The sequence below is a fragment of the Anthonomus grandis genome, chromosome 5 (assembly GCF_022605725.1).
Source record: "Anthonomus grandis grandis chromosome 5, icAntGran1.3, whole genome shotgun sequence".
Classification (NCBI taxonomy): Eukaryota; Metazoa; Arthropoda; class Insecta; order Coleoptera; family Curculionidae; genus Anthonomus; species Anthonomus grandis.
The window spans coordinates 33303785-33325649 of record NC_065550.1 but is presented as its reverse complement, the minus strand read 5'-3'; the positions used below and the strand labels follow the sequence as shown (position 1 = coordinate 33325649).

Below are 21865 nucleotides of genomic sequence, written 5' to 3'. Positions count from 1 at the left end.
CGAGTTGACTTCTGAAACTAAGATATGACTTAAACCATTTGAGAAAAGATCCTCTAAACCCATAGTGTTGCAGTTTGTTAATTAAAATATGATGATTAACACAATCAAATGCCTTTGAGAAATCGCAGAAAACTGTAGCTGTGGAGTATTGATTGTTTAGGCTAGAATAAACACTATTTAGGAGCGAAAACATAGCATCACTGGTGCATTTATTACTCAAAAATCCAAATTGATTCGGTGTTAGAATTCTATATTTAAGCAAAAATGACAAAACCCTTTCTTTAACCAGTCTTTCAACAATCTTAGATAAAGTTGGGAGAAGTGCTATTGGACGATAATTTGAGGCTTGATCTTTATCCCCTCCTTTATGCAGTGTAATAATAATTGCAGTCTTAAGGCAGCTTGGAAAGATTTCTCTCTGAAATGACTGCTAACAGAATACACCAACCTAATGCTTTTAGTGTAAAAACAAATATCTATTTTTACACTTAAAGCATTATCATCAAAAAATCAACTCTCTTTAGAACAATTAAGTCTTATCTCGCATCGTGTAGTGGAGGTTTAATATCCAAAAGATACCTTACCTGTAGGTACTCCTCGAGAATATTCTGAACTGTAGTTCGATTTACTCCCAGGTACTGCCCAAACAGTATGCCTGCTTTTTAAAAGTTTGCCAAGATGATGTTAATTTACATGTTCTTTATACAGGATGTTTCACGCAGAATTAAATTGATTTATTATGGAAAAACTAAATTGGAAAGTTTTGAAAATTTTCAAGCCTGGTGGAGTTATTTAAGGACGCACGATAAAAATATTTGAAACAGTTGAGATGCTTTTGGTTATACATTGGTCAAATAGTTAGTGGTTTGCGACAAAATGGCATTCTTTAACTCTTTCTAATTTTGTTATTAAAAAAGTATTGGACCAAAGTATAATATATGGATGACACCTTAAATTTCTTGAAATTTTTTTGTAAAATCTCAATAATAAATAATATATAATCAATTGAAAATAAGCAAATTGACATCGACATTGCCCAAGCAACACATAATATATATTTATTCAACGATTTTTTAGTAACTGTTTATCAACCGTATATGGTCAACATCAAATATTTATTAAAATTCTTCTGAAAAACCACTGTTTTTCGTTCATATTATCCAATGTAAAAACGCTGTTTTTATACTAAATATTTATATATAAAATTATATCAAATTTAAATAAACAGTGTTCTTAAATTAAATATTGAATATATATTTTCCGCAAAAACATTGTTTTTCATCAACACAACCCTTACCCCCCCCACCCACCCCAAACATTTGCCCAGTAAGAAATTCTTTTGAAAAATCTCATTTTTTCATCTATAATATCTAATGTAATAGCACTGTTTTTGTATTAAATATTTATTAATATACATATATCCAATAATTATATCAAATTTAAATAAACAAACTTTGTTATTAGATTTTAATGACGAGACCATCTGTTATTCATGCGTATTATTTTAGAAAACAATGATTTTTGAAAACAATCTCTTACTGGTAAGTTACGTGGGGTGGGTGGGGGGGTAAGGGTAGGGTTAATAAAAAACGTTTTTTTTTGCAGAAAATAATTGTCTGAAAAAAAATGCTCTCTAAGAAAATTATAGTTGATGAAAAAATCTATAGTTATTGTATCTATATTTTCTCACATAACTTCACCGTTTTTCGAGTAAAACGTGAAAAACCCCTATTTTATTTTTCGAAATCAAGGCGTATCGTGCCATGCCATTTTTTATCTAAAGTTTTATTAAAGTAAAATTCCAAAGATAAGTTGATTGTTGGCCACTCGATACATTAATTAATAAAAACTCATTGCTATCTGAAACTGTTGTCAAATAAAGCACAATATTTAACGACATATATGATTAAAAACATATTAAACTCTTGCAAATCGTTTCTGACAACTCGAAAATTGACATAATTCCCCCATAAGTTCTAAGAAACGCCAAATTAATTTCCACTATTTTTCCTATTTTTATTTTGCGAAACAAAAAACCGATTAATTTCCATATATATGCATATAAGAGTTTGCCCGGACCGGAGATGAGCTCATTAACATCGAATTACGGTCCTACGGGGTTCATTTAATACGGGGTTCCCCCACTATCCCAGTTATACATTTTCGAAATTTAACATTTTCTTGAACAAAAATTTTTTTCGCGAAATTATATGACTGCGCCACTGCCAATTTGCAAACTTAATGTGTATCTTTGGCCGGTTCGGAAATTGGCACACAAACACGTGTTTGTCGATTATGGAACCCCCGGTACCACATCTTATATGTATAGTATATAAGAGAATGCACATCAACTTTTATTTAAGAAATTACCATAATTTTATAATTTGGAATTTCGATTACCGCGGTCGTCATAGTGTCTGATGTTAAAAGTACGCAATTTCTAAACCGTATACTTATGGGGTTTTTTGTTTTAAAACGACGGGCACGAGTACGTGTTATTAAGGGTACCTATATGGGAGATTTTCAGGTTCTTTTTGTTTTTTCTTAATATGGACCCTTTATTGGATATAATAAGGGTTCCTTTATATACGATAAATTAGCCAATAAGTTCCTCGTATATGGCGTATAGATCGTGCATGTTATTACATGCATTGGATCATAATAAATCGTGGTATAACCTTTACACCCATCTTAATTTATTTAAAAAATATTTTTTTTTTAATAAAGTCGATAGAAATTTAAAAAAATACTTTTGACCAAGAATCAGGGCGATCTTAATAAAATGCTGTTTATCGTGTGTAAAGATTATTTAATAAAATTGAATTTCAATGATGACACGATATTTAAATAAAGGTTTATTTTTAGTTTACACCAGGTGTACATTTTTGGTTGAACTGCAATTACAACAATAAACTTACAATAAACTTTCCGCGTGATATACATTAATTTAATATTATGTTTATGTTTTATAGTTGATATTTTAATTGTTAAGTAATTGTTCATATGGAAGTTATAATTAAGGTATCAATTTAAACTTAAATTGTGGTATATTATAGCGGATGTCCAGGAACTTTACCAGTAAATTTTACATTTACTATCGTAAATATTTTTTAGTAAAAAAAAGTACACCACTACATTTTTCTAAAATAATAAATTTAAATTTTCAAATCCTCGGTTAGTTTTCAGAAAATTTTTATTTTTGAGTTTTTACCACAATAATTTGGTATAAATAATTATATTTTGGTATATTAATAGGCCTTGATTTAAATAAATAAAATAGGGTTTTTTCACGTTTTAGAGAAAAGTATAGATACAAAAACTATATATTTTTTATCACTTATGATTTTCTTAAAAAGCATTTTTTTCTCAGGCCATTATTTTCTGCAAAATAAAACATTTTTGATTAAACCTACCCTTAGCCCCCCACCCACCCCACACAACTTACCAGTAAGAAATAATGTGTGGGGTGGGTGGGGGGCTAAGGGTAGGCTTAATGAAAAATGTTTTTTTTTTGCAGAAAATAATTGTCTGAGAAAAAAATGCTTTTTAAGAAAATCATAAGTGATAAAAAATATATAGTTTTTGTACCTATACTTTTCTCTAAAACGTGGAGAAACCCTATTTTATTTATTTAAATCAAGGCCTATTAATATAACACTAATAAAACACTAGTATGAGTTTGTTTCATAAAAAAAATACGAAATAATATTGACAAGTAGAATACGACTAGAAAGAATGGCGAGAAAGAGCGACCATCTCTCCCAAACATTAGCACTAGAGAACGTATTTGAAACATTGAATTGGAAATAAAAGGGACTCAATATAGATGGCATATACCTCAACCTCAATCTGCTCTATGCAGAGGATATAATAAGTGGAAGCGAAATCGAACTCACTGATCACCTCAGATGGTAGAAATTGGCTACAGGTTGCACAGGATAAATAGATTTGGCATTACCTAGAGGAGGCCTATGTCCAAGAGTGGATGAAAGAAGGTGAAAGGAAGAAGAAGAATTATGCCCTCTATAGACGTGAAATATGATTTCATTACGATCGTCCCTGGCGAATGGGTGAAAAGTAGCTTCATTTTTATTCTTAGCTTCATTCCCTACAGATGAGAAATATCATTTCATTACGATCGTTTGTTAGCCTTGGAGGTTTTAAGGTAAAGAAAAAAACTATGGAACTAAAGAACGTCACTTTTTAAAATAATCACCCACCTACCTGACTTACTTTGTATATATTCATGTCTACTTGGTCAAGTCGTTGCTTTAAATTCAAGACATATGTACATAAGTCTTTTCTTTCAAAGTATACTTTCGCATAAATTCGCAGCTGACTTTTGACGGCCCTAACGCGGCCCACTTCCCCAAGTAAATCTTAATATTTGAACCGTTCGAAATACCAGGCTAAGGTATACCCACCCTGAAACGATAGATGATAATTCAACTTTGATATAACACTATACATCACGGATAATGGTCTAACCACCGGTTCGGGAAAAAATGACGAGGCGACTGATTTATTATATAAAGTTGAGCATTGTATACGATATATCTGTTATGAAACGCCAATTTTCGGTGTATAATTTGATAGCGGGCCGCTGCGATGATTTATATTCGGTGTGTAAGGACGAGCGACCATTACAAATCAGTGATCGATTCCACCTTTTGTCAGACTAATGAATATTTTCTTCGCTATGATGCATTTGGTTACTTGGGTATGCGAAAACCGCCTCGATCGCGATCCGCGATTTAAAAGAGCTATTTTTTAATTGCACACTTGGGTTCGAGGGCATTTTTGTATAAGAGAAGAGTTAAGGGCACATTTGTCATCTGTCTAACTGTTTAGCAGAACTATGGCAGCTGGTTTTGGTGGCCTAATAAAAATGGGAATTCCAGGCGAGAATACTGGGTAGGCAATCAATAGTTTGCCATTTTTTTACATACATTATCCATTACACATCCAACAATCCTAAAATATAAGTGATTAAATAGTGTTCGTATTGCGAAAATAAATGTGAATTTTTGACAACTTATCGACATGATAAGCCAATACAAAAATAACAACATTATGTGATGTCCTGAGCATAATTACATAAAAAAACTGAAATTTCTTACAAAATGATTGAAAAATTAAAAAAAAAATCAAATTTTAAAAAAGTCAAAAAAATCAGCTATTTATTATTTTTTTAACATAAATATCAATTTTAGATACAAAAATCGTTGACAATCAAAAGAAAACCATGCTTTTAATTAACATTTAATCGTAGCACCGAAATTATTGACTCCGGCCATAATCACCTATAGTAGGCCCAAATTTTACTAAGGGAACCGTGGTGGTGCGTTGTGGGTTGCCTATAGACAAACACTAGAAATTTGTTATTTTTTCAAAATTGATGGCGCCAAATTAAAACCACGTTAATTAATAAATGAAAACTGAGCTATTCGGATATATTCGTTATTCGCCTAAAGAAATATCCATAAATATGTTTTTCCACCCGATTTTGCTGTTTTCATTAATATAAAGACCAGAATGTTTTCCGTGGAAAAAAACACCCATTTACAGTTTTTGTTTTAAATTGACAACATAAATTTACACTCTTACGCTATATTATATGTCTATAGAACGACTATAGAAGTTTTTTGGGGTAGCTGTCTAAAATTAAAACAGCTGATTGATCAAAACTTTAGCCCTTACTCAAATGACCCTTCTAATATGAGCCCTTTTGCCCGTTATTACAATATAAACGATTATCCAGCTATTGGTTACGGCCGTTATTACCTATAGTAGGCTTAAGTTCATTGACAGGAAACATATGTTGGTACCGAGTGGGTTGCCTATAGACATCTGCCATTATAAATTAAATGTTTTATTAATAAACAGTGAGGCAAAGAACTATTATATTTGTGTTGTATGCAAAGAATACAAAAAAAGACTCCATAAGTCAATATATTTATTAAATAAATTCTTAAGAAGATTTCTAGGTTATAACGACTTGTAGCCCTAATAAAAAAACTTCCAACAGTACCGACGTTGCCACATTCCGTGCCGTCAAACACAGCTGATCTTTGACATTTTAGAGGAGGGCGCAAAGGTTACGGACGTCACGCGTCAAGGTCACACGTTTCCTCTTTCATACATAACGCTCGTATGTTTTGAATTTTTATATTATAGTTTTTAATACTTTGTTATGTACCAACACAGATTGCCGTTTAGCACTTATAACAACGTTATCTCCGCGTTATTTATCGGATTCACCTAATCGTATCGGTCAGGGGTCTGTGTTATTTTGTTTTGTTGTTGAAATGCATATCGTGGTTTTCGTACGTCAGTTTGTGTTTATGTTAACATCCAGTTGAATATTTCGTAAGGCGAAATGCCGTTTTTTCCTATTGTTTATTTATACGGCGTTTTGTTGGTTTGCCCTCTTTAGGATTCTACGTAGCAATAGCAATCGGCAAGATGCGGTTAATGTCCCGGCTACATACCATATCCAAAATGCTCGACTTCTACTCCCAGTTTAATCCATCACCTTTATCTATTAAGAAGTTTATTGATTTCGGTAAGTTTATTTTTAATTAAATCAAAAGGGTGACCTTTGAACGGTTTTTATTTCATGAATCAATGCCTGTGCTAACGTTAATTGCATACATTAAAGTTCTATTGTTTGTTTTGCAATACCTTTTGTAACAGTAATGAATATTTCATAAAATTTATTGGAATCGCAATTGTATTACCAACTTGGAGTACCTTTGAATGTAAAATGAGTATTTTTATATTGGATAAGTTTCTAAAATTTTTATATAAAAAATTACATAGCGAGAATCAAACAGAAAATATGTTAGTAATCATGATATTCCAACAAATTTTGATAATTTATTCAACAAAAAAGAAACACATCTAGAATCTGTAGTAATTTATTTATTTAACATTGATAACAGCTTAAGCTGATGAAGCAACATGTTATGTCATCTTGGAACTCTATCAAATGCCTTGGAGAAGTCAGTGTATATTGTATCCCCGATAACCTTTCTCCAGTGAGATTTTTGAAGGAGGTTTAACACAGTAGATCTACACGATCTGAATCCAAATTGTGTGTTTTTAATTTGTCACTACACAAGTACTTTTTCCAATGTCAGGAGGAAACAAGTCATGAATATGGTGGATCTCCATTTTGTCCACCTTTTCTAGGGTCTTTAAGACCTGCATTTATACCAATGCTCTTGTCAGTGTGGATCAACAGTCACTATTTTAACGTCATTTCTCCAAAACCTATGTGAGGTTATAAATTGCTAATATCAACTTGATGTTATCTACACAGATGTTGCTAAGGCCTTCGATAAGTTGGACTATGGAATTATTTTTAAAAAACTTGATAAAATGAGCTTTCATAGACATGTAGTAGCATTTCCTACTTATTATACCTATAGACTGCATAGGTATAGACTGCAATTTGTGGAGTTCAATAGGTTCAGATCATCTATCTATATTGCCTCATGTGGTGCTATGTAACTTCTAATTTTTTCAATTTTTTAACAAGAATTCCTCTATTATCTTGGGGATAAACTTCTACTATAAAAATGAAGAGTTCCAGTAGTCAAGTTATAATTCTCTGTTTAGCAGTTGATCTGATTGAAATTTAAAATCACCACAACAAATCCATTGAGATTTTCCTAAATTGTAGACCTAAAGTGCCGGGTGTCCATGAAATCACATTTTTATTCCAGGCAGTTGAATCCACTTAATTCTCAACTGCCTGGAATAAATAAAATAATGATTTTCGTCCAGGCACTTGGAGAAAAATTGAATTGTGGACCTGAACTGCCTGGATGTGATCTGTGTAGGTCTAGGTAATGAGTTTTATAAGCGTTCTTTTTGAAAAATATCTTAATGTATTTTTTAGGCCTGATGATGCTCCGACGGGAGCGAAACACTTGTAGCTTTTGAGCTTTTTTAAGAAATTATATGGATTTGATGAGACAGTGACTTTGTGTCCTTACCTTTGTTTTAGGATCAATTTTTTTATTAAGAAGTTGAACTGATTGAATTGTAAAATCATTAGGATCTTCCTTTTTTCCTGCTTATTTCTCTAAATGTTGAATCTAAACGGCCTGGTATTCATGAAATCACATTTTTCTTCCAGGCAGTTGAATCCACTTAATTCTCAATTGCCTGGAATAAAGAAAATAATGATTTTCTTCCAGGCAGTTGGAGAAAAATTGAATTTTGAACCTGAACTGCCTGGACTCCACAAAATTACAAATATCAAATTTTTTATTAAAAAGTTGAGCTGATTGAATCATAAAATCATTGGGATTTTCCTCATTTTTTGCTTATTTCTCTAAATGTTGAACCTTAAGTGCTTGGTATCCATGAAATCACATTTTTCTTCCAGGCAGTTAAATCCAATTAATTATCAACTGCCTGGAATAAATAAAATAATCATTCTCTTCCAGGCATTTGAATTATCTGGATTGTTAATTGTCTGAAAAAATTGAACTGTTTGCAGATTACCTAAAGGTTTTTCAGCTTATTAAGAATTAGTAATGTAGAGATTTACATTCCTAGTTTATATTACCTAAAACTTTATCAACCAATACCATGTATTTAAAATAATAAAGCATGTTTCGAATTTGAATCATCAAGACTGCATGCAGCTGCAAACAGATAAGGTTTATAAATGGTGTGAATCTCACATTAGACTCCCACTTAATCTTCAGAAATGTAAGAAGATCAAGTAAATTTCTTGCTCTTTGGTTACATAATAAATAGTATCACACTTGCAAAGTGCTGATATAAAGGTTAATCCTACTGTATGCATATTTACTGTGGTTTCTTAATTATGCAGTGCATATACAGACTGAAATTAGATCAACGAAAGCTCTACCTATACGTCAGTTTTATGATGGATGGCATATATCCTGAGGAGGGAATTTAGTCAGTAGTTATTGCTGTTATTAATCTCCTGTTTGTGGAAGTTAACTATTTTTATTCAAAATATTCAACAATCAGATAAATAGAGAAAAAAATGAAAACTCCAAGTCTCAGTCTCAAAATGTCTTTTTAATTAATCAAGTGGTGACATGTACCATGACCATGTACATGACCATGTACTTAGCAGGTCGTCTAGCTATAAGGTCTGATGATGCTGTATTAGCGAAACATGTCACCACTTGATTAATTAAAAAGACATTTTGAGACTGAGACTTGGAGTTTTCATTTTTTTCTCTAGTTACGTAGGTCTCTTTGAGATAATGGACGAGTTCTTTCAATCAGATAAATGCTTCAGATCTCTTATATAAGCTTTGAATTTTGCTGTTCCCTACATTCATACAAGAAGATAAGAATGATTTATTTTAGCATTTATGCCACCAGAAAGAACCCATATGTAGATTGGTACAATAATATTCAGTTATGGTTTGATGTTGATCAATTCGAATAATTTTATAAAGATATATCTATTTTTCAAATAGAGTTTATTAGTTATTTAAATATTTAATGTACTACCTACTATTAGTATGAATACTTTAGTAATTGCCTTATTTGTTTCCTGTTGGACAATAAAACATTGAATTTGAATCCGGAACAGATTTGTAGACACTTTAGTATAAGGTCATTTTAATTTGTATAAACAGCTTATCTTAAAAGTGCTACATATTATCTTATTAACAATATTTGTATTTACCTGTAAACTATTATAATTGTCCTTGACGCTTTACCCTAACAAACATCAAAACCCAATCTGCTACTTTTAATTTAACTATAATCAGTAGAATCAAGAAAACAAATTAAGCACTTAAGTATATAGGTTACTTTATCATTTATTTGTAAACTTTCAAAAACAACCGTCACATGCTTAACCCTAGATTAACGTGAATCATGTTAACACAAATTATGAGGATCAAAGTTCAATATAAACAGGCTGGTGTTATTCTCATTTTATATACATTCTAATCTTTTTGTATACTTAACTTAGTTACTTCTGAAACTGTTTGCACTTACCGAAGTAGATAAGGAAATTGGAGCTAAAAAGATGATTCGAATGATTGAATAATTTTATTAATTAGTTAAGTAATCAATCCCAAGCTATGTGACTGAACTTTTATGCTAAAGAAACCAAGCCTATCAATGATTTATTTTTTAATGTCCATAGTAAACCGAAAGAGTTGATTGAACAATTTTTAACGCCATCAACCCTAACTGCTTGACATGTATGATGTCACTAATGAAAGACTTGCATCAATAAAAAAGTTTGTGTAGGAGGATATAATGGGAGACACAGTCAAAGGCCTTGCTTAAGTCACAGAAAAATAAATCAAGAATAAATGGCATAACATTTTGAGTAGTGTAACCAAACTGGCAATCTGTAAAATAGTTACTTTGGTTAAAATGCTCAATAAACCGCATTATGATTTTTATTTTATGACTGGCCTATGATTTTTAGGCAAGTTTGTGCAAATGCTTTCTTTAACAGAGCATGGAAGTATCTTTTCTTTTATATGGAAATTAATTAATTTAATCAATGGTATAATGATAAGATCCTGAGACATTGAGATCAAAAACAACATAGGAATTCTTATTTTTTAAATTGGACAAAATATATGGAACTTAAACAAAAGTGACCTCCCTAAATAAAAACAAATCTGCAGGCTTTTTTATGTCATTTATATAATCTCTCTGGTGGACTGCAATATGACTTATTACATGATGTGCAATGTTTGAATAAAAAATTTTAAATAAATCATCACTTTTAATGGAGGTTTGACCTGGATTGTACTCACTCGTCTTGAAGAGTTATTATTCAAATTGTTATATTCCTTATCAGTAATTTGTCAAGGTATTTCTCAATGGAAACACTGAGGGTTGCAGGGTGATTGCTCATTTGTGCTATAATACAGTGTTGTAAACGCCTTTTTAGGGAATTTGAAAATTCTCACTCTATCATGAGCATTTACTTTAGTGTGCCTATTCTATGATAAGGAAAATGTTTAGTCAGCCATTTTAACTCCTTAATTCCCCCTTTTTATCGTCTAGTTTAAGAACTGCTGTTTCTTACTAATGAGTAAAATGATGTCTCCCTAGCCTCAGTTTTGCACTTTATAAAAAAATTAAAATAAAGACATCTTAATTAATCACTTGAGGAATTTCTTCTTTTTATTTTCTGTTAGAGTTGCTAAAGTTTTACTTAGTGTTTGCTAAATAAGTTTTATTATTGTAATTTAAATTGAAATACTTTTCTTTTCCTCTATACAGTAGACACTCAATACCGTGAACTCAAAAAAACAAAGGCTGTTCACATTATCGATTTATTCACGTTAACGAAGGTTACACTTTATGGGTACTAAACATTTATAATTACCAAAAGATACGACACAACAAACCAAAGATACAACAAATTTTAAACTTTAAGAAATTAGTTTTTCTTAAAGAAGTCTGAAATTTTTGTTTGTTTTTTAGGTTGTTTTACTTTTAACATCACAGCTTTCTCTCTTATTTTTTTTAAGACTACAACGTTTCATTTTCGTCTGCTGCCCACAGAATCGCTATATTAAAGGCATTAATTGCCTTATCTAATGAAATTTTATTTGAGGGTTCCTGCTCAACCTCATTTAATACTTCTGCTTCATCCGATTGACATTCTTCAATGTCATCCTCTGTCACACTGATTCCACTCTACAATGTCAGAATCTTCAAAAGTTCCCTAAAAAAAAATTGTAATCCAAATTAAGACTTAATATTCAAATATAAAATGACAAAATTTACCTGAGGTGTCAATGTATGTAAAAGACCAAGAGATTCAGATATGGGTTTCTGAGCAGTGCTGTCCCATTGGTGTTTTAGGAGAGAAAGAGGTACATTTTCATCATCACTGTCTACATCATGTGTAGAGGGCACCACATTTAAAATGTTTTTCCAGCATTTTTTGATAACTTGAGAATCAAGATAATTCCAAGCAGACATTAAATTGATCACTGCATCTTTTATTGTCAGGTTTTTTAGGGCATCAATGACATTCGTATTGTTGGCCACTATGGATGATAGAAGACCTTTTCTGTACATACAACATTTTGATCCATAGGCAGTGTATGAGTGGGGTGACATTAGGTGGCAGGTACATGGTTATAATTTGTCCATCTTCACTTTTTAATTCTTCTTCGGTTGGATGTGATGGTGCATTATCCAGAAGAAGTAGAGCTTTCAATGGCAGACCTTTATTTTTTAAGAACCTTCAAAAAAATTAATATGGTTGTACTAATCATAAAACAAAACTATAGATAAGGAAAACTTATCTGCGGTACAAACGAATAATGAAACCATTTTTTAAAAATTGTGGCAGTCATCCAAGCTGATTTAGAATGTTCATAGTCAACAGGACACTCGAAATTTTTAAACGATCTTGGTTTTGCCGCTTTACTAATCACCAATGGTTTAATTTTATGGAGCCCAGTAGCATTAGTGCAAGCCAAAAATGTTATTCTTTGTTTCTCCAATTTTGTACCAGGAGCTGTTTTTTCTGTTGACAAGACAAATGTTTTTTCTGGTAATAATTTCCAGTAAAGTCCTCTCTCATCAGCATTGTAAACTCGATCCAATGAGATTCCAAGCTCTGCTATTTTATTTTTTTTAAGCCATTTTAAATGGGTCTACAAGCTCTGGTTGAGATGACAGTTTTTCCCCAGAAGTTTTTAAAAAACGAATTCCAAATCTTTTTTTGAATCTTTGTAACCATCCCTCACCAGCGGTAAATGATTTATCCCTTTCATTGAGCTGTGAATAAATGGATTTTGCTTTTTCTTTAATCATGTCGCCACTTACCATTAAATGTTTATTCCGTTGGTCAAGAAACCACTTGTACAGTAGGGTGGAGCGAAAACTGGACCAAAATAACTAATTTTCGAAAACGAATATGCCTGGGTGTGCCAAAGATGCCTTTCGGGGTTCTTATTTACCCAAAAAAATCCGTGACTTTAAAAATTTTAAAATTAAAAAAATCTTTAAAACTGCAAAAAAAGCCAAACATGCAGCTCTCAGCTAGTTTTTCATGAAAAACTACCTAGAACTCACCACGTGGATGAATGGTGCAACGTGGAGGTGGCTGCATCTCGAGTTCCACCCTACCCTCCCACCCTTAGAATATTTTTTTTTATTTTTTCTGTTCTAGAACTGCTAAGAATTACTTTTTAGTATCAAATTGCGGCAATATTTGTCTTGATTCAATACGAGCTCTAATAAATCCGTCTCGTGCTTCAGGGCCATAAACCGCCATAGAGGCTTCAGTAACTAACTTGACTGCTCGTTCAACTGCCTATGAATGACAAGGGAATTTTAATAACCCTATTTCATCAGAAACCAAAGAAATCATGTTAGTTAGTTCTTCGTTCTAAATTTCCATTGTTAATGGGGGCTCGCTTATAACAACATTTTGCTAGTCAATTAAGTCGACATAATCTTGACAATCAAAATTCAATTTATTCACGCGAAATATTCTAACATCCTCGGTTTTTGCGGTTGATCTGCATTTTAAAATCCTTCTTAAAGCTAACTCTCGAATATGTTTTCAATCATCTCCTAACATGGCTAATAAAATATTTTCTGGGTGCGCAAAAAATCCATTTCTCTCAATTACGGGATCAATACCTTTTTTATTTCTTCAGGGAGGTAACGAGATTTATTTATAATGCTAAACAAGTGCCTAGCACCATCCTTACAAGACCAATGGCATTTAATTTGAAACCAGCATACGGCATACACTTTTACTATAAACTCTGTTAACATTTTAAGGTTTTGAGAGGGCTCATTGGTAGCAACATATAACCTTAGGACTCTATTGGCTGTGGTAAGCCATCTAGAGTGTGACATTTTCCCTGGCGCTTTTAGAGCCCAATCGTCTTTTAAAACTCCAGTAGAGATTCCTTGACACATCTCATATAAATACTTTGCATCGGTACTTACGGTTTCTAGATCAACTAATGGTAAAATTGTTTCAATTTTCTTAAACTGTACGACTGGTAAATTTTCACACGATTCAAGGGTCTTACCAATGGCTCCCTCTGATAATTAAAGATAGATGGGATTCTATCTTTAATTATCGAAATTTTGAGGAGGTTTCGGCAGCCGAAGATATTGTTTTTGGACGTTTAGTTTTTTTTGGCTCACTTGAGAGTACAATAGGCACCTTTTAAACATACAGGGTGGTTAAATTTTAAGAAATAAAAAATTCGCTAAATTAATAAAAAACATAATTTCCGAAATTTTAAGGCACTTTTGGCAGCCGAAGAAGTTGTTTTCTGACGTTAAGTTCTTTTTTGGCTTACTAACGACTACAATAGGCACCTATTAAGCATACAGGGTAATTAAAATTCCAGAAATCGAAAATTCGCTCCACCCTACTGTACAGTCTTTTTTCCATTCTTGGAAACTGGGAACCCTTTAGGGTTTGTCTTTTACCTGGTCCAACATACGTGTTTCTAACAGCACTAGAAATCAGTTCCTTTTTCTTTTTTATTTTGCAAATTGTAGATTTTGCCACACCATACTTTTTCGCTAAATATGTAACACCTTGACCATTATTTAAGTCTGAATTACAAGAGATTTTTGAAACACTTTGGTTTTTTAAGCGAAGTTTTGTTTAATTTATAAACGATCTCACCAACACAATTTAAGTCACACTAATAAAAATCACTAAACTTTATAACCACTAAACTTCAAAACCACACTAACAGACAACCTAAACAAACGATAACAACCTGCCTTGCTTAACACACAATAGATTCACGGCCCCTATCGATTCGAAGAACGCCAAAAACAGCATATCGGGGAAGCACCGGCTGCTTTTGCCTACGTTACTGGCGAACTATCGATCCAATTACATTTGTTTCCATTAACGGGAGATCGTTTGTTCACGGTATACGGTGGTCAATGTATAAAATAGTGCTGTTTCCGTTATGCGAGGTTTCCGCTATCCGATATTCACACTATCGAGTGTCTACTGTATTTTGACTTGTGTAAGAGTTACTAGTACTTTTTGGCATAAATAAATAAATAACTAAACTTAATTTTTTTTTAGGACTGAATGCCTCAGAAGTAAAATCTTTTATATTCCTACGCAAGGAACTGCCCGTAAGGTTGGCCAACATTATGAAGGAAATCTCCCTGTTACCAGAGAACCTTTTACGGATGCCCTCCGTAATCGCCGTAAACGATTGGTGAGCATGTTTTCAATTTAAACAAGAAAAAAACATTAAATAAAATTAAATTCTATTTTAAAATTTAATTAGTTTTATCCGGTCACGTTGCGGCGTGCATAAAAATTATTACTAAGGAAATTAAAAAAATTATAAATAATAATTTGTTACGCTGTGTAATGTGTGGGATTAGATGTAACCTTGAATGAAGTACTTTTGCAATTACTTGCTAAACAAACACAAGAGAGTACATAACAGGAATTCAATGTTGCAAATTTATATTTTATTCCCGATAAAACAAACATTAAGGACTCCTAATCGTTTTTCTCATATTTCCACGCTAGACTCGTATAGTTGGCGCATGAAATCATGCTATAAACACCTGGTCAAACAGATGGTGTTAATAAGCTAGAAAATTAACTTTTATTATGTAGTGCGATCACATTTTCCTTCCAGGCAGTTGAATCCAATTAATTATTAACTGCCTGGAATAAATAAAATAATGATTTTCTTCCAGGCAGTTGGAGACAAAATTGAATTCTGAACCTGAATTGGGATTTTCCTCATTTCCTGCTTATTTCTCTAAATGTTGAATCTAAACTGCCTGGTATCCATGAAATCACATTTTCCTTCCAGGCAGTTGAATCCACTTAATTCTCAACTGCCTGGAATAAATAAAATAATGTTTTTCTTCCAGGCACTTGGAGAAAAATTGAATTGTGGACCTGAATTGCCTGGATTCCACAAAATCACAAATATCAATTTTTTTATTAAGAAGTTGAACTGATTGAATCGTAAAATCATTAGGATTTTCCTAATTTTTTGCTTATTTCTCTAAATGTTGAACCTAAAGTGCCTGGTATCCATAAAATCACATTTTTCTTCCAGGCAGTTGAATCCACTTAATTCTCAACTGCCTGGAATAAATAAAATAATGATTTTCTTCCAGGCAGTTGGAGAAAAGTTGAATTGTTGACCTGAGGTGCGTGGATTTCGACAAAATCACAAATATCCAATTTTTTATTAAGAAGTTGAACTGATTGAATAATAAAATCATTGGGATTTTTCACATTTCCTGCATATTTCTTTAAATGTTGAATCTAAAGTGCCTGGTATCCATAAAATCACATTTTTCTTCCAGGCAATTGAATCCAATTAATTATCAACTGCCTGGAGTAAATAAAATAATGATTTCCTTCCAGGCACTTGGAGAAAAATTGAATTGTGGACCTGAATTGCCTGGATTCCACAAAATCACAAATATCAAATTTTTTATTAAGAAGTTGAGCTGATTGAATCATAAAATCATTGGGATTTTCCCCATTTCCTGCTTATTTCTCTAAATGTTGAACCTTAAGTGCCTGGTATCCATAAAATTACATTTTTCTTCCAAGCAGTTGAATCCAATTAATTATCAACTGCCTGGAATAAATAAAATAATGTTTTTCTTCCAGGCAGTTGGAGAAAAATTGAATTCTGAACCTGAACTGCTTGGATTCCACATAATCACAAATACCCAATTTTTTATTAAGAAGTTAAACTGATTGAATTGTAAAATCATTAGGATTTTCCTCATTTTTTGCTTATTTCTCTAAATGTTGAACCTAAAGTGCCTTGTATCCATAAAATCACATTTTTCTTCCAGGCAGTTGAATCCAATTAATTATCAACTGCCTGGAATAAATAAAATAATGATTTTCTTCCAGGCATCTGGAGGAAAATTGAATTGTGGACCTGAATTGCTTGGATTCCACAAAATCACAAATATCAATTTTTTTATTAAGAAGTTGAACTGATTGAATAATAAAATCATTGGGATTTTCCCCATTTCCTGCTTATTTCTCTAAATGTTGAACCTAAAGTGCCTAGTATCCATAAAATCACATTTTTATATACAAATACTTTCTAAATAAACACAAGAGTACAGAATGAGTACAAATTTATATTTTATTCCCGATAAAACAAACATTAAGGACTCCTAATCGTTTTTCTCATATTTCCGCGCTAGACTCGTATAGTTGGCGCATGAAATCATGCTATAAACACCTGGTCAAACAGATGGTGTTAATAAGCTAGAAAATTAACTTTTATTATGTAGTGAGATAGTGTTATACATAATGCATCAAAAAGCATATAAAGAACCAATTATTCTTTCTTATATTATATAGCCAACAAGCGATAGCGGATCTATTAAAATAAAAAAGGAATTAACTGAGTATTTCTGCCCCCCTCTAGTGTCATAAAAACAACCTATAATAGGCAATATAACGTCACAGCGAGGCGCCAAATTCAAACTAAATAACTTCTATAAAGAGTTGAAGTCGAAGGAGCCTAGAATTCTTATATTATTGTAATTTGAAGTATTTCCGGTCCTTAGGTACATACGGAGCTTCCAAGAAATCCTCGAGTTTGAAAAAAAAGACCCGAATCCGGAAACTTTGGAGATTTTCTGCAGTGAACTGGTGAAGATCCGTAACAGGCACTCGGACGTGGTGGAAACGATGGCCCAGGGCGTCCTGGAGCTGAAAGAGTCCCACGACGTGGACACCCACACGGAACACAGTATTCAGTATTTCCTGGATCGGTTTTACATGTCCAGGATATCGATTAGGATGCTTATTAATCAACACAGTGAGTCCCCTTGGTATTTTTTGTTAAAAGTCCCATTTTTTGTACCACTGCACTATCCCGGTGGGATATTACAGTAACCCAATTCTTTAGCCTTATTTTTTAGCGTTAATATTCGGGGGACAGTTGGAAAACGCCCCGGGACCGAACCGAAGTAAATATATCGGTTGTATCGACACCCAGTGTGACGTGGTCAGTGTGATAAGGGACGCTTTTGAAAACGCCAGATTTCTCTGTGATCAGTACTATTTGGCCTCCCCGGATCTTATTATAAACGAGGCCAAAAATAACGGTAAGAGTTCCTCCTAAATAAAAACGTTGTATAGCGAAATTACGGATGTTCTCCTCGGTTCGCTTAAGCCGTGGAAACAGCCAAAACTATTTGACTCTGTAGGTCGTTTGTTCCGTGCCAAGTTAATTTAATTTTCGGTTTTTTTTTTGGGGGTCTTTTAATAACCGTGTTTTATAGATTTTTTACGTGGGAGTGTTTTTATTCTTAGGACTTTGAAGGACTGCTTAATAACATCAACTTTTTGGTGAAGACACTCGTCGTCTTTGATATGAAATCGGTTCAGGAGTTTTCAAAATATTTAGATTTTTGTACTATACAGAATACTTACTAAAGGTTGTAAGACAAACCTTTAAATGAACTTTTGCGGAACAATTTTGCGTCATATATGAGAGTGGACGCGATCCGAACTAACAGCAAGACGATCATCAGCGTTATGTCAGGAAACCATTTAAATTTTTTTTGCTTGTTGCATATACAAAGGTGTTTCATTAACAATGGGATAACCATTGACTGATATAGTAATGATCATTGACCGAAATATAAGTTAGCGAGGTGTTAATCATTTAAGAAAAAAACAGGGTGTTAAAAGTCATAATTTTATTTACCTTTTTTTACGTTGTGCTTTTCAGTACGAGGTAAACAAATCTTGTTTACGTTGTAAAAAAATATTAATATATCCTGTTTTTTTGCAATGACTGTCATATATTAAAATCTGAAAATGATATATAATAGAATTCAATGTGAAAGTAATAATTACCTATGGCATTTGTTCATATAACTTAATTGAAATTAGAAAACTAAAAATTTAAACTATTAAAATCAGTTTATTAAAAAAATAATATTAAGAAAACTTAATTATATTCATCAGATACTAATGGTTTAAAAATAAGCCAATTATACATATTTTGTATTATGCTAGTACGTACACATTTTTCAAGAAATAAGGTTAATGTATCAATTTTACCAATTTAATTCTAGAATAATTTATAATGTAAAATTTTCATTTAAAACATAAAACTTTTAAAATGTCTATTTTATACAATTCCTGAAAATAATCATACTAAAAATAAACATTACAAAAATATTAAAATGAGAGTAAATAAATGGTTAATCGACAAAAATATAAACTGGATCACAAAATAATAAATGCATTTTCACTAGTTTTTAATTTATGAAAATATAGGATTTTTTTAAATTTCATTTTCTTAAATCTTTACATTTTCTTTAAATCTTGATGGTATATATTATATGAAGGGTACAGGAGAAAAACGGGCTAAGTCAATTTTTAGCAAAATTGAGATATTGACATCATCTGATAGAAAATTTGCCAAATTTTGTTCTAAAAAAACCTCCCACGGGAAGAACACGATAAGTCAGGAGTTAATAAATTGAAAATTATCATGTTCAGCGGAATAACATGATAAGTCCATGTCTATTTAGTAGCGTTGCGGTCGCCATTTTAAATGTTTTCGTGTCGATTTATCAGTTGTTCTAGCATGGACAGTGACTTAACTGATTGTAAAAGTGTGCAGATGGTGTCTTCTACGAAAAAGAGGCCCAAACATGGAAGATTGGTAAAGAATACGATTGCAAGCGTTTACAGGGCTCCAAAAAGATTCCACTGATATACAAAATTCCTATTTATGTGGATACGACCTCGGCTAGATGAAGACGATGCTCGTTTAAGAGATGTTGTTGCTCTTAATAAGATAAGATATTTATATAAAAATAATCTTACTGAATTAGAGGTTTGTCGAGATGAGTTTATAGCTTTACATGGCATTACGAAACGTAGAATGGAGTATTTACTCAATTCTTTGAAAAATACCGGCATGCCTCAAATCGATAAAAGAGGCAAACACTACAAAAGACCAGTAAAACTGTCTGATGATATCCGTAATAAAATTAAAGAGCATATATCATCATTTAAAGGCAGAGGCAGTCATTATAGTACCAAAGACTCTCAGAAGAACTATTTTCCTGAAGAGCTCAATATAAAAAAAAATTTGGGAAATATTCAAAAAGGTGCGTCCTGGCAACAAAGTATCATACTATAGGACCATTTTCACCACAGATTTTAATATACCTTTTTAAGTTACCCACGAATAGACACATGTAGCGCATGTGACAAGTACCTAGCTAAAATGAAATGTCTCGAGCATGAGAAAGAAAAAAGCAATGAAATACCTGTACACTCGTCTGTAAATAAAAAACAAAAAATAAATCGAGCTAAGGAAGACATAATAGCTGAAATAAAAGAACTGACCACATTGTATGACCTGCATTTATGTGAAGCGAAATAATTTTTTTCAATTAAAAAACAATCAAAGCTTTCAAGTCGTAAATCAAATGTAAGAGAGTTCATCTGTATAGATTTTGGTAAACATTTTCCTATCCCCAAGATTCCTACCAATGATGTATACTACAAACGGCAGTTGTCCATTTATATGTTCTCCGACTCAAGAAGTGTTTTTTATGTATACCCAGAAACCATTGCCAAAAAAGGTAGTGATGATGTTTCTTCTCTACTGAATCATTTTCTGTATAATCACCTTGATTCAAACATAAGAGAGTTGGATTTGATTCTGTTCGAGTTACTTTCCCTATTAGAGGCCATTCTTATATAGAAAATGATAAGAATATGAAAATCATTAATGAGAAAGCCAGAGTTGAAACAATGAAGGAATTGTGATCTCGTTCAATCTTCCAGAAGAAAACCTTTACCCTTTGTAGTGGAACGTCTTACAGAAGACAATCAACACATTTTTCAAAAGTGGACCGAACACTTTCTACAAGAGAAATTCCAATTCAGCCAATAAGGTAGTTCAAAGTTTCGAAAGAACACCCTAGCTCTGGATTTATTTTACTTCATCTGTTGCATAATTAACTGGGAATATGAAGGACGTCTTTGCTATAAAGAAACTTTCAAGGTAAACACAAAACATATTGTGTATTTTCTTACACTAATCGACTTATTAATTTTCCATTTTATTACATTTGTGATCAAATTTATGTCAGAATACCGAAGAATATTTTTCAGTTTAGTTTTGTTTCACTATATTATTTATGTAGGCATACAGCTGGTTGTTGTAAAAAAATTGTTAAAAATTCAGGGAAAAAAACAGGCTCTTGATTGAAAGAAAAAGTCACTCCTCAATTACCAATGAATTGTTGATTTTTCTATCAATTCTATTTTCAAATACTTTCAGTTTATGAAATAAGGATCTTAGATAGTTAGGAAACATATTGGTAAAGAGAGAATTTTGTGAATAAAAATACTTTAGTTTATATAGCGTTTTAAAATTTAAAATTGCTTTATCCCAAAATCATAAACTTTGACTTAGCCCGTTTTTCTCCTGTACCCTTCATATACGTAAAGATCAGCACTGTAACTGCTATAAAAATATTATGATGATATGAATTAGACTGCTGAAAGAGGTATATACATTTTACATAAATTTAAATATGGTTTATGTAAAATTAATATTTCAGAGGTATACATCAAAAACAAATTAAAAAAAAAACATTATTCTTAATTTCAATATTAAATCTCCAAAAATGGCGGCATAATAAAAAAATGGAAGCTAATTAAACACTATGTATGTATTAGTATAACTTTCTAGCCTTTTACATTAAGGGTAGCTATTACAGCCCTTTTCGGTCCTCGGTTGCATTTACAAGGAAACTTGTAGGGACCTTTTTAGTAAAGAAACTCATTGGCTTTCATATGAAACTAAAACCAATAAAATCGAGGCAA

The 21865-nt window shown here is 32.1% G+C and overlaps 1 protein-coding gene across 3 annotated transcripts in view; it reads left to right on the top strand.

The window, feature by feature from the left end:
• The first annotated feature begins 6118 nt into the window (after positions 1 to 6118).
• Positions 6119 to 21865, top strand: part of LOC126736876 (pyruvate dehydrogenase (acetyl-transferring) kinase, mitochondrial) — a 29203-nt gene continuing 13456 nt past the window's right edge. The window contains exons 1-5 of one of the 3 annotated variants that reach the window (XM_050441483.1): positions 6119 to 6369; positions 6437 to 6565; positions 15071 to 15209; positions 17566 to 17819; positions 17923 to 18108. In XM_050441483.1, coding sequence (XP_050297440.1) covers positions 6466 to 6565; positions 15071 to 15209; positions 17566 to 17819; positions 17923 to 18108 — 679 coding nt within the window. In that variant the 5' untranslated portion in view covers positions 6119 to 6369; positions 6437 to 6465. Of the gene's footprint in view, positions 6370 to 6436; positions 6566 to 14986; positions 15009 to 15070; positions 15210 to 17565; positions 17820 to 17922; positions 18109 to 21865 lie in introns of those variants that run through there. The other 2 variants (XM_050441481.1, XM_050441482.1) reach the window with 2 other exon arrangements.